The sequence below is a fragment of the Trachymyrmex cornetzi genome, unplaced genomic scaffold (genome assembly GCF_001594075.2).
Source record: "Trachymyrmex cornetzi isolate Tcor2-1 unplaced genomic scaffold, Tcor1.1 scaffold2165, whole genome shotgun sequence".
Classification (NCBI taxonomy): domain Eukaryota; kingdom Metazoa; phylum Arthropoda; class Insecta; order Hymenoptera; family Formicidae; genus Trachymyrmex; species Trachymyrmex cornetzi.
Window position 1 is genome coordinate 5,181 of NW_017296809.1, and position 13,915 is coordinate 19,095.

General features: G+C 44.3%; 1 protein-coding gene across 1 annotated transcript; it reads left to right on the plus strand.

The window, feature by feature from the left end:
* The first annotated feature begins 5,853 nt into the window (after positions 1–5,853).
* LOC108760067 (uncharacterized) lies at positions 5,854–6,264 on the plus strand. The gene has a single exon (XM_018505848.1). The coding sequence runs from the start codon at positions 5,854–5,856 to the stop codon at positions 6,262–6,264; it is 411 nt and encodes a 136-aa protein (XP_018361350.1).
* The last annotated feature ends 7,651 nt before the right edge of the window (positions 6,265–13,915 follow it).

The window sequence follows — 13,915 nt, forward strand, 5'->3', positions numbered from 1 at the left end:
GCCTCGCTCGCTCTCGCTGCCGACTCGATGCCGGTAGGTGGGGGTAAAAGTGGTGGGGCTGGATTTCGTGTTGCCTTGGAGCCAAATGTGCAACACTGGGCTGACTTCGCTTGATAACCAAAGAGAGAAATTCTCGATACTGGGAGCAGTGATACGAGCGGAAAGTAGTTAGCGTGCGGATGAGTGGGACATTACTTGGGGGCATTGTCGATTTCGTCTTCGGGGACTGTTGTCCACGGGAAAAACCGAGGCGACCGGCGGCGTTCCGATAGTGGCGAGCGGGACCGTTCCGAGACAAGTCCAACAGCAGCGACCGTTAGAGCGAACGGGGGTTCACGGAACGCGAAGAACGGCGTTATACGAATAAGCGCGAGCATTGTGTAAAACGATAGGCGTGCGTGTACAGCGTCACCCGGGTACGGCATCACGCAAGCAAATGTAAATACGAAATGCTAAAGTCTCACAAATAAAATTAAAGCCTCACGAATAGTGTTAGTTGCCTGCAGACAGTGAGTTGTTATTCGACGAAAAACCTTTCCCTCTGCGACCGAGATAACTCGGGGCGAGTCGACTCAGTGGTGCAAGGGACGAGCGAGGCTGGCGGCTTCCAAGGCCAGCTGAACGAACCTTCTCCTTTGGACGGTAAAAAGGAGTGGCGACCGGGACATACAAGAAGAAGCGGGACCGAATAACGCTAACAAGCTTTTCGAGTCCGTCTTCAGACGGAAGCAGCTCGTTTTGAGGTTAGATTGCACTGCCGAGCGTCGCGATTTACAATCACTCGAGTAAGAGGGTTCGTGGATTGAGAAATCCAGAACCGGCAGTCAGAGGAGGATACACAGGATACCCGAGGCAGTAGGATATTAACGCGAAAATGGCGACCGTGACAGGACTGCGACGCTGAAACAACGGTGGAAGCAAGTGCAATCGGACGAGACTACGTTCCAGGAGTAATACGCGTCGAGGGTCAGACGACCAACGCGGCGGAAGCAGGAGCGGACGAGCTGGAAGAACGCGCAAGCTAGATGCGTGAGAGGACGAAAGTCATGATAAGGTCGATAAGGTATCGATTCTACATAATTAAAACGGTTAGGTTAGGTGAGTGATAGGATAGAAATTCACCTATTCACTTTAACAATATATTTAAGCGGTATCAGGAAAACTAACATACGAATATACGAAAAGATAATTTTGGGCCGAAAAAGCGAATATAACGCGTAAGAAAATCACGTGATAAGCGAAAGACGCGAGTAAAGGTGAAAAGGTCACCTGTGCCGAGAAACGGCCATAAACAGCACGAAATACCGATCACGTAAACAATAAACGAGACGAACAATCCAGAATTCGTAAACAAGGTCGCGAGTGAGCGAGACAAACAGTTCGGAATTCGAGTAAACAAAATCGCGAGTAAGCGAGGCAAACAAGCAGACATTCCAAATAACAAGGTCGCGAATGCGCGGAAAAACAGGCCAGAGCTATCCGAGGAATTTGAATCGCGCGCGCGCGAAATAAACGAAGTGTCGTACGAGTGCGCGAAAACAACGCGATATCTTATCTCGAGGCAAGGTCACGAAACAATAACAAGGTCGATGAGACGACCGAGTTCAATAATAGAAGCGCGAGTGCACATAAAGAAAGGTTAATAAACAGTGAGCAAGCCATTGGCGTAAAGCGGATAAATTCTTTTAAGGCCAATAGGATTAAATTTCGCGAAGTGAGAGCGAAAATTAGTGCCAGATATGACGAGTATGCAGCGTACTCCTAACAAAAGGAAAGGGGAGATGCGCAGCGGTAAGGTGCGAGAGGTCGCATCGGACCCTAACCTGGTGAGGCAGACCGGGCTAAAGGCAGTGTTAGTGACGGAAACGTGCGAAGCCAGGAAGAGTGCTTCGGAATCGTCGATAGAACGAGTGGAAGGATTCCACCAGCAGATGGAGAAAGTTCAAGTGAACGAAAGTGTGACTAGTGTCAACGAGGCGTTGGCCGTAGTGATGTCGAGGATCGACCAGTTCGAGAAAATCATCAGCGTTAGCGAGAAGCGGATCGCTGAGGAGAAGAGGACAATGGCGCTCAACGAGAAGGAAAAAGAGGCAAAGGATCTCACCCAGCAGATGCTGACCACGATCATGGATCGATTGGCGAGCATGGAACATAGAATTAGACAATAGGAGTTGTCGAAAAAGCTCCGCGATAAAGGGACGAAGCCACGAAGCAGACCAATGTCGCGAGCGGAAGAAAGATTGATAGATGCCTGGACCGATGAGGACGAAGAGCCGATCGAGGCGAGAGACCGAGAGGAGCTCGACTGGCGAAACAAGAGGGTGGTTCAAGAGGTGGACCAACCCGGGATACGATTACCACGAGGAGGATGGTTGAAAAACCCATTTGAGGATTTAGTATTTCACGGGAGAAAAGATAAGCAGAACCCGATGAGTTTATACAGAGATTCGAAAAAACAGCAGATTACGAAGGTGTAGACGATAAGGATAGACTACACTACTTCGGTAAAACGATGCGTGATAACGCAGCAACCTGGTTCGAGCTGAACGAATCAGACACATTTGAGGAAGCAAAAGAAAAATTCTCACTTTTGGGGAGAAGATGAACAGGCGAGATTCCGCCAGAAGATGTATACAGGTCGTTATCACTCGGATAAGGGGACGACGATGGCGGACTACGCACTGGAGTACGCAAGACAGGCAAAATTGTTAATACCACCGATGAGCGAGATAGAGATCATAAGGGCCATAAAGGGTCACTTCCACATTGACGTATCAAGGGAGATACGTGCAACGACTGTAAGCAATCTGAAAGATTTAGGAAAATTGTTGACGAGCATTGACTCGGAAAAGAGCCAGATGAGACGGAATATCTCAGATGGGAGGCGCAGTGACGCCGAAACGACGAATAGAGCGAAGACGATACCGGCGAGACCGGAGAATAAAACGTCGATGTCCAGGATGAATCAAGGGGGCCGACGATAGAGATAAAGCGAACTTCAAGGGCGCGAGAGAAGCGTACCGTTACGAAGCACCAAGGCAATACGGCAAGTATTGGAATTATGAGAGCGGTAGAGAAAGGCAGCGGCCATACCATATGAAGACAGGCAAACGAAGAAGTGCGAAGAGACGAGGAAACTGGACGAACCTCAAGGAAGAAGGAACCAGTACGTCAAGCAAGGAGTACGACCGAAGGAAGGTCGAAGCGAAGAGGAATCCGGAACCGGAAACAAGAAGCAGCAAATGGCAACAATGACCATCGACCCGAGCAGGAGGGCAGGTAGGAACAAAGTTAACATTATCCGACTGAAGCGGATTATAGATGACGTGACGGAGGAAATGTCACGAGAGCAAAGCACGAAGGTGAACAGATCGATAATGCCGATCGTAAAATTAAAATTTAGCATGATTGAAATAAAGGCGTTAGTTGATACGGGAGCTCAAATCTCCGCGATTACGAAGGCAGTATATGATAGGTTAGTCAAGGCCGACGTTGAGATGAGCATATTGCCGATCAGAAAATTTGCGATTAGAGGAGCATTCTCCGAGAGAGGATCGATGATCGCCAACAAGGTGAAGTTAGAATTCATATTTGAAGAGCGACATTGCGAGCATGAATTCTACATTGTGGAGAAAATGACGTATGAAATAATACTTCGCACAGACTTTTTGACGAAGACTCGAGTATCGGTTAAATGCGGAACGAAGCTTGAGTATATCTTCGATGTTCAGGAAGAGCATGATAAATACATAGCACTCATCACGATGGAGCAGGCAGAAGTCCAATTGGATGAGATGTTGGAAAGCAAAGCAAGGATGTTCGACGGAAGCACTGGATGCGTCGAGCATTATGCGCACCGAATAGAGATAACTTCGGGAGCGCCGTATAAGAAGACTTATCCGATACCGGATAAACATAAGGAAGCCGTGGTATACTATCTACGACAATTGGAAGAAGACGGGATAGTGGCGAAACAGGCTACGCAATATATAAACCGATTGGTGGTAGTGATTAAGAAGAACGGGAGCATAAGGATGTGTCTCGATGCAAGAGAACTAAACAAACGGATGGCAAACGACCATGCGCAACTACCTACGATAGACGAGGTGTTCAGGCGCATAGGTCGCAGAAAATATTTCACGACGTTGGACATATCCAACGCGTTTTGGCAAATTCCGCTAGAAGAAGAGTTGAGGAAATATACAGACTTCCTATTCGACGGACAATCGTACGTGTTCAACCGCATGCCGTTTGGACTGAAGACGGCAGGCGCATCGTTCACGCGTGCGATGAATTTAGCACTTGATGACCAGTACTTGGAAAAGGTCATAGTCTACTTGGACGACGTACTCATAGCGTCCGAGACATTGGAAGAACACTTGAACGACATTGAAGAAGTGTTAGGGAGACAGCAAAAGGCAGGATTTAAACTCAACAAACAAAAATGCGAATTTCTCAGAGAGGAGATTACATTTCTGGGACACACTTTAACCGGATAAAAACAGAAATAAACAAAGACACAAAGGGAACGATAAGAAACTTTAGCCCACCGGCGAACAAAAAGCAGGTGCAGGCGTTTTTGGGACTCGTGAACTGGGACCGAAGGTTCATCGAGAATTTATCAAGATGGATGAAACCCATCGAAAAGCTATTGCAAAAGAACGTTCGATTCGTATGGACGGACGCAGAACAGGAAGCGTTTGAGCAAGCAGACGACCTCTACCTCATCCAGCCGGGATACAGATTCGGCGTATACGTAGATGCCTCGAAGGACGGACTAGGGGCAAGACTATATCAATATCGCGAAGGCGAAGAAGAAGGCTACACTGTGGCATACGTCAGTCGTAGTGTTAAAGGAGCCGAATTAAATTATACGATAACGGAGTTGGAGTGCCTAGCTATCGTGTGGACGTTGCGAAAGTGGCACACCATGCTGCTAGGACGCCACGTGCGCGTCCACACCGACCACAAAGCACTCAAGTTTTTGGAAACCTGTGTAACAAACAATACAAGAATCGCAAGATGGTTCACATTCCTCCAAGAATTTGAATTAGAAATTGTACATGTAGAAGGCAAACTAAATAATCAGGCAGACGCACTGTCAAGAATGATGACAGGGGCGAATAACGGAACCGAACTCGACGCGAGGATAGCGATAATCCAAGACGTAGCAGACGGCGTGGATACGGCAGAATGGATACCGATAATCCGAGAGGCGCAGGAGAGGGACGATCAGCTGAAGGAAGCAGCGAGGGAGTACCCCGGAACAGTCTATATACGAAACGGATTATATCGGGTGAAAAACGAAGAAGGAACGGGTGACAGAGTGGCGTTACCAAGGGACGTAACGTGGAGAATCACTCGACAAGTCCACAAATTACTATTACACTTTGGAACGGACAAGGTAATAGGCTTCGTAAACAAATATTTTTATGCGTTCAATATCGCAAAAATTGCAAGGGATGTCGTGGCATCCTGCCACGCGTGCATGGCAACCAAATATTACTCAAGGGCCACAGAGGGTCATCAATACTATGAATTACGGATCAAGATATCTCTGGACATCTTTGGGCCATTACCGAGAACGAGAGGCGGAGATAAGTACATATTGGTAGCAATGGACCACTTTAGCAAATACACCAGGATGTACCCAATGCCTAACCAAACTTTAGAGACAATTATGGATGTGTTGTGGGAGCAATATTTCCCAGAGGTGGAAATACCTGAAACTGTGCTTACCGATAACGGGGGGCAGTTCAACACGCCAAGATGGACACAATTTGCGGAGGAGGCGGATTCGAGATTGTCAAGACAGCGCCTTACAATCCACAGTCCAACCCAGTCGAGAGGGTCATGAGAGAGATAGGAAGGGTTATTCGCACGTATGCGAGCGATAGACACCATACGTGGGACCGGATAATACCTAGATTACAAACAGTAATAAACGCGACGGAGCACGCCAGTACGGGCTATGCACCGGACGTGTTACATAGAGACAAGGAGATTCAACTGAATATCCACCCAGATCTCAAACCGACAGAGGTACATGGACTGACACGTAATGAACGAATCGCGAAAGCCCGAGAGAATTTGCGAATGGCAGCAAAAAAAAGACTGAAACAGTTCGAGAAGACGACTACAGCACCGGAATACCGTGTGGGGGATCTAGTGTGGTGCAAACTCCACAGGAGATCGGATGCAAACCGGAGGCTGACGAGGAAGATTCATTTGGTGTATCGAGGGCCATATAGAATCAAGACATAGTGAGAAGAAATGCGTACGAAATTGAGGATATGAATGGAACAACTATCGGTGTTTATAACTCAAGGCAATTGAGGCCACACCGAGAAGCGAGACTAAGGGAACAGAACGAGAGAGCGCCAAGGATGGCGCCGATGCAACTCAACCTGATTGATTTAACTGAAGAAGAGGAGGAACCACAGCCAGGGCCAAGTGGGATCCAAAAGCACCGTGAAAAAGTTGAAGGGCTCGCCGGAAGAACAGTAAAACGAGCGGAACTTCAAAATCGAAATAGAGGGAGGTCAACTAGGTCGAAAGTTGACCGAACAAATAGCAAAAAGGAAAAACCAAAAAAGAGAAAATTTTGGAACACAAGATCAAAGGGCGCGAACCAACCGTGCAAAAGGACTAATAACAAGGGATCAGGATCGCAAAGGAGTTCTGAATCCAACGCAAAAAAAACCATCTCGATCGGACCAGCGGTTACCGAGATAGCGGTGAAGGGCCAAATCCAAGATGGCGGATCTGAAGCGGAAAGCCAATTGGAGGAGGACCCCGAAGGAATTTTTCAAATCGGATTAGCGGTTCAGGAGCAGAGACCTATAACGATAACGAAGTACCGAAATAATATTGATAGTTTTTCGGTTTTTTTTTCATACCGGTATGGCAAACTGAAATGATAAAATACCAGTAAAACATGATACCGATATGGATATATATCGGTTCGAATATTGATATAATATCGGTTTTATATTGATATCAACGTTATTAAATAATAATATTATTTATTTATTGCCTCGGATTAATTCAAGTAAGGATCAAATTCATATAAAATTATGTTTGATTTTCAAAATAAAATAATTATTATGATTCGAGGGGTAATTTGTCACTTCGTAAAATTTGTGTTTACAGTGATGAAAAAGTTTTAGTTTAAGGGGATGCTAAACCGATTATTAGATTAACTCATACAATTCGTACCTAGCCGGAGTCACCAGTTTTTAATTTGTGCTTACTGCTTCCACGTTATCGCTCGAAAAAACGCGAACGCTCGGAATTAAGAAGTTTGTCGGATTGTATTTGATCATAGGCATTGTTTTTTTTTCCTAAATCTGATCAGTAGCGTGTGTAACCTTAAAGTTTAATAAACCTTCGTTTACTTTATTATTATTATATTGGTTGGTTATTATTTATATCGATGATTAAGTGAAATTATCTGAATCAGCAGAACGTAATAATGGGTCGACCAAAAGTGAATGCTGTCCACGGCTATTTTGTTTATGACAGAATCGCGAGAACGTCCAAATGCTCAATTTGTAAAGTAGACGTGAAGATAAGGGTACATAACGAATTATCATACATCGTACATCTCTGAATAACTATCCTAATAGCAAAATGTTAACAATTTGACGAGGTCAAATTGGCAAAAAACTTGATCAGATTTTGACTACAAAACTATAGACAGGTTCTGATTCTCTCATAGACATAGCATGTCTAGCAATTTTTGTCATATTTCTGACAATATCGGATAATACAAACTCTGTGCACAATTTGTTGCCTTTCTGCAATCAAAAATTGATGGCAGTCTCTGCTCAAAATCTATCTCCGCAAGCTTCGTTATCAAATATTAACAAATATGATTTGTACAGGGCAATCATGCGTCAAACCTGCTATCCCACCTTTCGAAAAATCACGGAAATACATATACTACCGTTGTGATGAAAAATGAACAATACAAGTGTGAGTCTTTCCAAGATACATCCTCCTGTTTTGATGATCCATCAGATGGAAGCCCTAGAAAACGCGCACGTGAAGAGCGAGTCATACACGAATGTGTGAATCTTGTCACTGTGTGCATGGACGACCTTTTGCTCTGATGGATGATATAGCATTCAAGAACATTATTAAGATGATACTAGGTTCTGGCATAAACAAAATTATTACCGTCAATGCTGCAAAAATAAAAAAAGCTGTCACTGAACGGGCACGATCCATTCGTGATATAATTGCCAAAGAAGTTGAAGGTAAATTAGTAAGCTTAAAAGTTGATTGCGCTACATGCATGGATCGCTCCTTTTTAGGTGTAAACTTACAGTACATATACAATAAGAAAATAGTGTTAAAAACTCTTGCCGTTGTGGAAATGACAGAACGTCATACAGCGGAAGCTCTTAAATTAGAAATATTGAGCATACTGAATATGTATGGTATATCTATCCATCAACTTTACACCATAACGACAGATAACGCGTCCAATATGCAAAAAATGATAAAATTGTTGGGTAGCCAGCAGCTCGTAGATATTATTCAAGAGGAGGATGTCACAGAACATTCTGATGAAGACGATGCGGATGCACACATGGTAACATGGAATGAATCAGATGATTTTTCTGATATTGTTTTGTCAGAACCGTATGAATTTTCCGCTGATGCGGAAGGTTCTTCTGACACAGAAATAAATGTAAGAAACTACACTGGTCATCCCGTAGCAATAAGTTCTCCTGAGTACAATGTACGGTCAATAAGCTGTGCGGCACACACTTTACAGTTGGCCATAGGTGATGCTTTCAAAAGTTGTGCTCTGGGAGAAACAATTGAAAATGCACGTAAATTAGTGAAAAAATTACGAACGCCGACATTAAAGAGGATACTAAAAGCAATGAAGCGGCGTAAACCAATAATTGATTGCGTGACTCGATGGAACTCAACAGTTGATATGTTGGAGCGGTTACTGGAGTTCCATGATATCTGCGAGACCAATGAAGAGCTTCATATGCCACAAGAAGCATGGACAGAGATTAAAAGTATTGTCCAAACTCTTACGCCATGCAGAGTAGCCACTAAAAATCTACAACGTGAACAGTTGACTTTCGGGGATTTATACAAAGAATGGACATGTTGTATCCTCCGTACACAAAAGTTTGGCACAACATTATCTGAAGCCTTAGTGCGAGCAATGAAAGCCCGAGAAAAGCAACTTTTTCAATCAGAACCATTTCTCGCAGGAATGTTCATGGATACCCGTTTTATTATTATCCGTGCAGGAAACGATGAGAGCTATGATTTATATTCGAAAGATATGGCTTCATATACAGAGAGTGAGAAAAAACACAAGCGCCGATACAACATCTGATACAGCAGTTTCCGGTAATGAGGAATCGGATGCAGATGAAATGGAGATATTGCTCCGAAACGCGGAAAAGAAAAAAAGACGCCGTCGGAACAAATGCACAACTGTTATTGAAAACATTATCAATGCCCTTGAAACCCATGCAAAACATCCAAGGCTAAAGACCAAAGAAAGCATTTTGGAGTTTTGGGAAAACAAAAAATTAGCGATGCCAGAACTGTATGAGCTCTCAAAGATTATTTTAGCCGCTCCGGCTACACAAGTCAGCGTAGAACGTCTATTCTCCGCTTTAAAATTCATTCTATCCCCGCTAAGATCTAATCTTTCAAAAGAATTAGTTGATGACATTCTCGTAGTCCGTTGCAACCATTTATAAAATTTTGCCACTATACAATTAAGATATCTAGGACAGATGATATTAATATTCTATATTATAAACTACTTTTCAATTATATATTATAAACTATTACTTGAATTACTTCTATGTTATATGTTATAATTATTATTCTATGATATATATATATTCCTTGTTACGTTCTATTCTTATAAACATTTTAATAAAATTAATTTCGCTAAAAATTGACTCATGTGTGACTGCTTCTACAAACTTGGCATTATAACGATATGGATATTAATATCGGTATTGTAACGATATTATAACGATATTCGATAACCGTAACAATGTATGAGTACTGAAATTATTTCGGTATAGCCGATTACGATATTCCACTATTTCGGTATTCAGTTTTGTAACTGTAATAGCGTTACCGGTAAATCAAACGGTATTGGGTCTCTGTTCAGGAGATAATGGCGAGGGGCCAAACTCAAGATGGCGGATCTGAAGCGGAAACCCTATTGGAGGGCAAACCTGAAAAAAATTCTGAAAATAAGCTAAGGGATAAAAAGATACTTACCAAGGACCGAAGAAACCTACGATGTACCGGAAAGGGAGTGATGACGTCAGTCAGGAAGAATCCCTGGAGCCGGATAGCGATGGAGCGACACCTGAAAAGAAAAAGGGTTAGTCGTGAGAAGAAAAAAGAAAATAGAAGGTTCATACTTACCAGTGACGAGGAGGAAGATTCAGATATAGGGAGGATCCAACGGAAAGTAGGATCGGAGCTAATGGAAATCGAGCCGATCAAGCCCAGGATAAGGGACGGAGAGGCGCAAGAAGAGGTACGTAACGCGAGAGTCCAGGAAAAGGGAAAAAACCCAGAGACGCCGAGCCCGTACATGACAAACATGCAAAAAAACTACGTTCGAGCTTAGCGATCACGCAGTGAGCCGACGAGAAGATACCACCGAACTCATCGAGGGGAGTGGAATAGGTAAATACCACGTTAAGGGGGTAGGGCTGTGCAGCTCAGTTTTGCGACAGCAAGCAACCAATGCATACCGTATCGTAGAGCTGGAGATGATAGCGAGTAGCATACCGTGCAGAGGCAAAAGAGAAACATCCCGTGCGAGCGACAAGCAGAATAGCAACAGCACGAAGATGGACGAGACACCGGAAGGGTCGACAGAGGTAACATTCGAGGGCTTAGAACGCCAAGTGAGCGAGGCGATCGAGCATCATGTCACGAAGGAACGCGCATACATACGAAGAATCAAGAACGTGCACCTGGCGCAAGCGAAGCTGAGCCACCTTATAGAGGTGCAGCAATTAAGAGGTGAAGACGAAGCCGCGGCGACGGCCGAAAAGCTAAACGAAGCTCTCGAAAAAGTGACCGAGGCGACTATGGGAGTGCATTACACGTCAAAAATACTCCCACTGAAATTGAGAGGTACTGAGCAGAGGATAGGCAATGTGGCCGTTACAGTGCACCTGGAGCAGTGCGCACAGGAACTCCTCCAGGACAGCACAATAAGAGTGTCGTTTGACATCAAAAACGGCAAAATGGACGAGTCACAAGTGAGGGTGAGACAAAGCAATGCTCCGGAACCAACGCCGGAACAAGGCGGGTCCACGGAGGAAGCACCACGGGCAGAGAAAGACGGGGACCGCGAACCGCCACAAACCGAGCAGGCGAAGACGAACCCGAGCGCAACCGGGGAGGAGGCAAGTATCAGTGCGGCAAACCGAGATATAACGGTATCCACCGGGAGCGAGCAGCGAGAAGGAAGCGAGTCCGAGGCGCAGCCACCGCACCAAGAAGCCCACGACCCGGAGGGACCGGCCCTGCGACCTGCCGATCTGGCAGCGATAATAATGGAACCGGTGAGCGATAATGAGCTCGAGATCACATTCGAGAGCGTTCCCGGAGCGAGCGGTGCGCCGGTGGTCCCTCTAAAAGAGGAGCCAACACGTGAAGCGGAGACACCCGCACCACAGTCTGAGGCGCAAAACGCTACGCCGAGAAAGAAAATGCGCCCAATCGGAGACCAAATTGGCGTTGAGTTTCGAGTGGACGACAACAGCCCGCTGGCAGTAGAATTGCGACGGGAGGCAAGCCGCCGTCATGCCTTCAGGGATGACGAACTGACGCCGGCAATTCTGGGCCGATTGGGATAATCGGCTCAGGTACATTCGAGAACGTGACCCATGGGGGAGCCCACGCTCAACTTTCTCCGAAGCAGTGGCAAAGCGACCGGAGAATTTCAGGAGCCCACCACGCCAAGGGGAAACCAACCAGAGGTCAAGACGACAATCGTTGACGTACGACGAAAGACAAGCTGTGACGCAGAGGAGAGAGCGGCCAACAGATGCGGATCAACACAAAAACCGCGAGAAGTGGCGACGTCGCGAGGGATGCTCGATCAAGGGGCGCAGCCACAGGGACCAGCCCAGGAGCGGAGGTTGTCGGTTCGCCACGAAGCAGGATAGGCCTGGTGAGGCCTCATTCGGGGCTAGTGAGAAGTCACATTGACTGCGCACAGGCAAAGCAACTCCGAGAGGCGATTGCAGCCGGAGGGAGCCTCCGCCAGCCGCCCCGGATTCGGCCTCTGCGGAGCTGACGCACGGGAAAGAAAACCCCGCACCAATGTAAATAAATAGAAAGTAAGTTCGCTAGGTATAAGTTAAAAACCATAAAAACACAAAAAAAGCCTTTTACATAATAAAATAGAGATAGAGATAGATATAAACTCAGAGGATATAGTTAGTTTCCATTTTCTTTTATGTTTCGTTTATGGGCTCATTATAAAGGGCCAGATAACACATTTAATTTACTAGAGGCAAATAGCCTCAATAGTTTCGGAAAAACCGAAACATCTAAAATAAACGCGGTACAAGCATGCGAAACGACATAGCGCAATCAGGACCGGGAGAAATAGGCAGTCCCGGAAGTTGCCAATTAATACAGAAATAACGGCGGGATCGGAAAACGCGACCGCTATGTACAATTGGTACTAGAAAGCAATACGGGAGCCAATTCTAGGCCCAAAATATATACCGGGTGTCCCCGAAAAACTGTTATTACATAACGAATTTTAAGATATCGAAAAACGCGATCGCTATTAACGATTAGGACGCATTGGGAGCGAGAGCCACACACACACAAGCCTTACTATTACTGTATTATAAATTATATCACCACTAATACTACTCTACTGCTAATAATAATAAATACTTGACTACTTACCTGTAATTAAATATTTTCTTTCTTTCATCGAGTAATCTTCCAGAATAAGGTCGCATCATAAAACGACTGATTGGAAAACCACTATCCCCAATAAAAAAACATGGTAACTGAATATCGCTTTCAGGAAGATTAGCAATGCCTTCGGGAAGATTTAATGTTCCTTCTTCTAATGTTGAATAAATATCAGAATAGGTAAAAATACCACCATCACTGTTACCGCCATAAGAGCCTAGTCGACCAGTGTAAACATTTATTTGTAATCACATGCTGCCATTAACACAATGCTAAAAATTTTCTTATAGTTGAAAAATAAGCTCCCAGAATTTGGCGGAGCTTGTATTTCAACATGTTTGCCATCAAATGCCCCAACACAATTAGGAAAATTCCAGTTTTCCCAAAATCCAGTACAAACATTTGTCCATTCTTCTGTTGTTGGTAAACGAAGATAAATCGGTTGTAATACATTTACTATAATAGAACAAGTTTTGTGTATTATTTTCCAGATAGTTGATTCTCCACATCTATAAGCTAGTGCAATGGATAGTATTTTTTCTCCAGTGGCCAAATATCTTTAACAAAAGTCTTTATTTTAGAAAAACATAAAGTATAATCATGAAACATTTGTAAAAATATTGCTTTACGTACGTGATGTGGATAAAAAATTCAGGCATTTTTTTCTGTTGATGTAACAACACTATAAATTTTGTGATGGCATTACGGGTAATAAAATGTCTAATAAACACATTCAGTATAATTTTGATCATTAACTATTATAAACATGCAGTTTTTCGTATCAATAATTATGAGAGTATCTTTTTGCACAGTACGTATAACGAAATTGTTCGGAATGGATTTCGATTGAAATTATTCAATTATTCCTTAGATTTCTATTGCGTTTTCTAGGGAGAATAGAATAATTTTGATCGGAATCCATTGCAACTTTCATAATAGGTGTGAAAATAAA

What these genes read in the sequence shown, in the direction of transcription:
- LOC108760067 (XM_018505848.1), top strand. Translation starts at nt 5,854, where the DNA reads ATGAGAGAGATAGGAAGGGTTATTCGCACGTATGCGAGCGATAGACAC.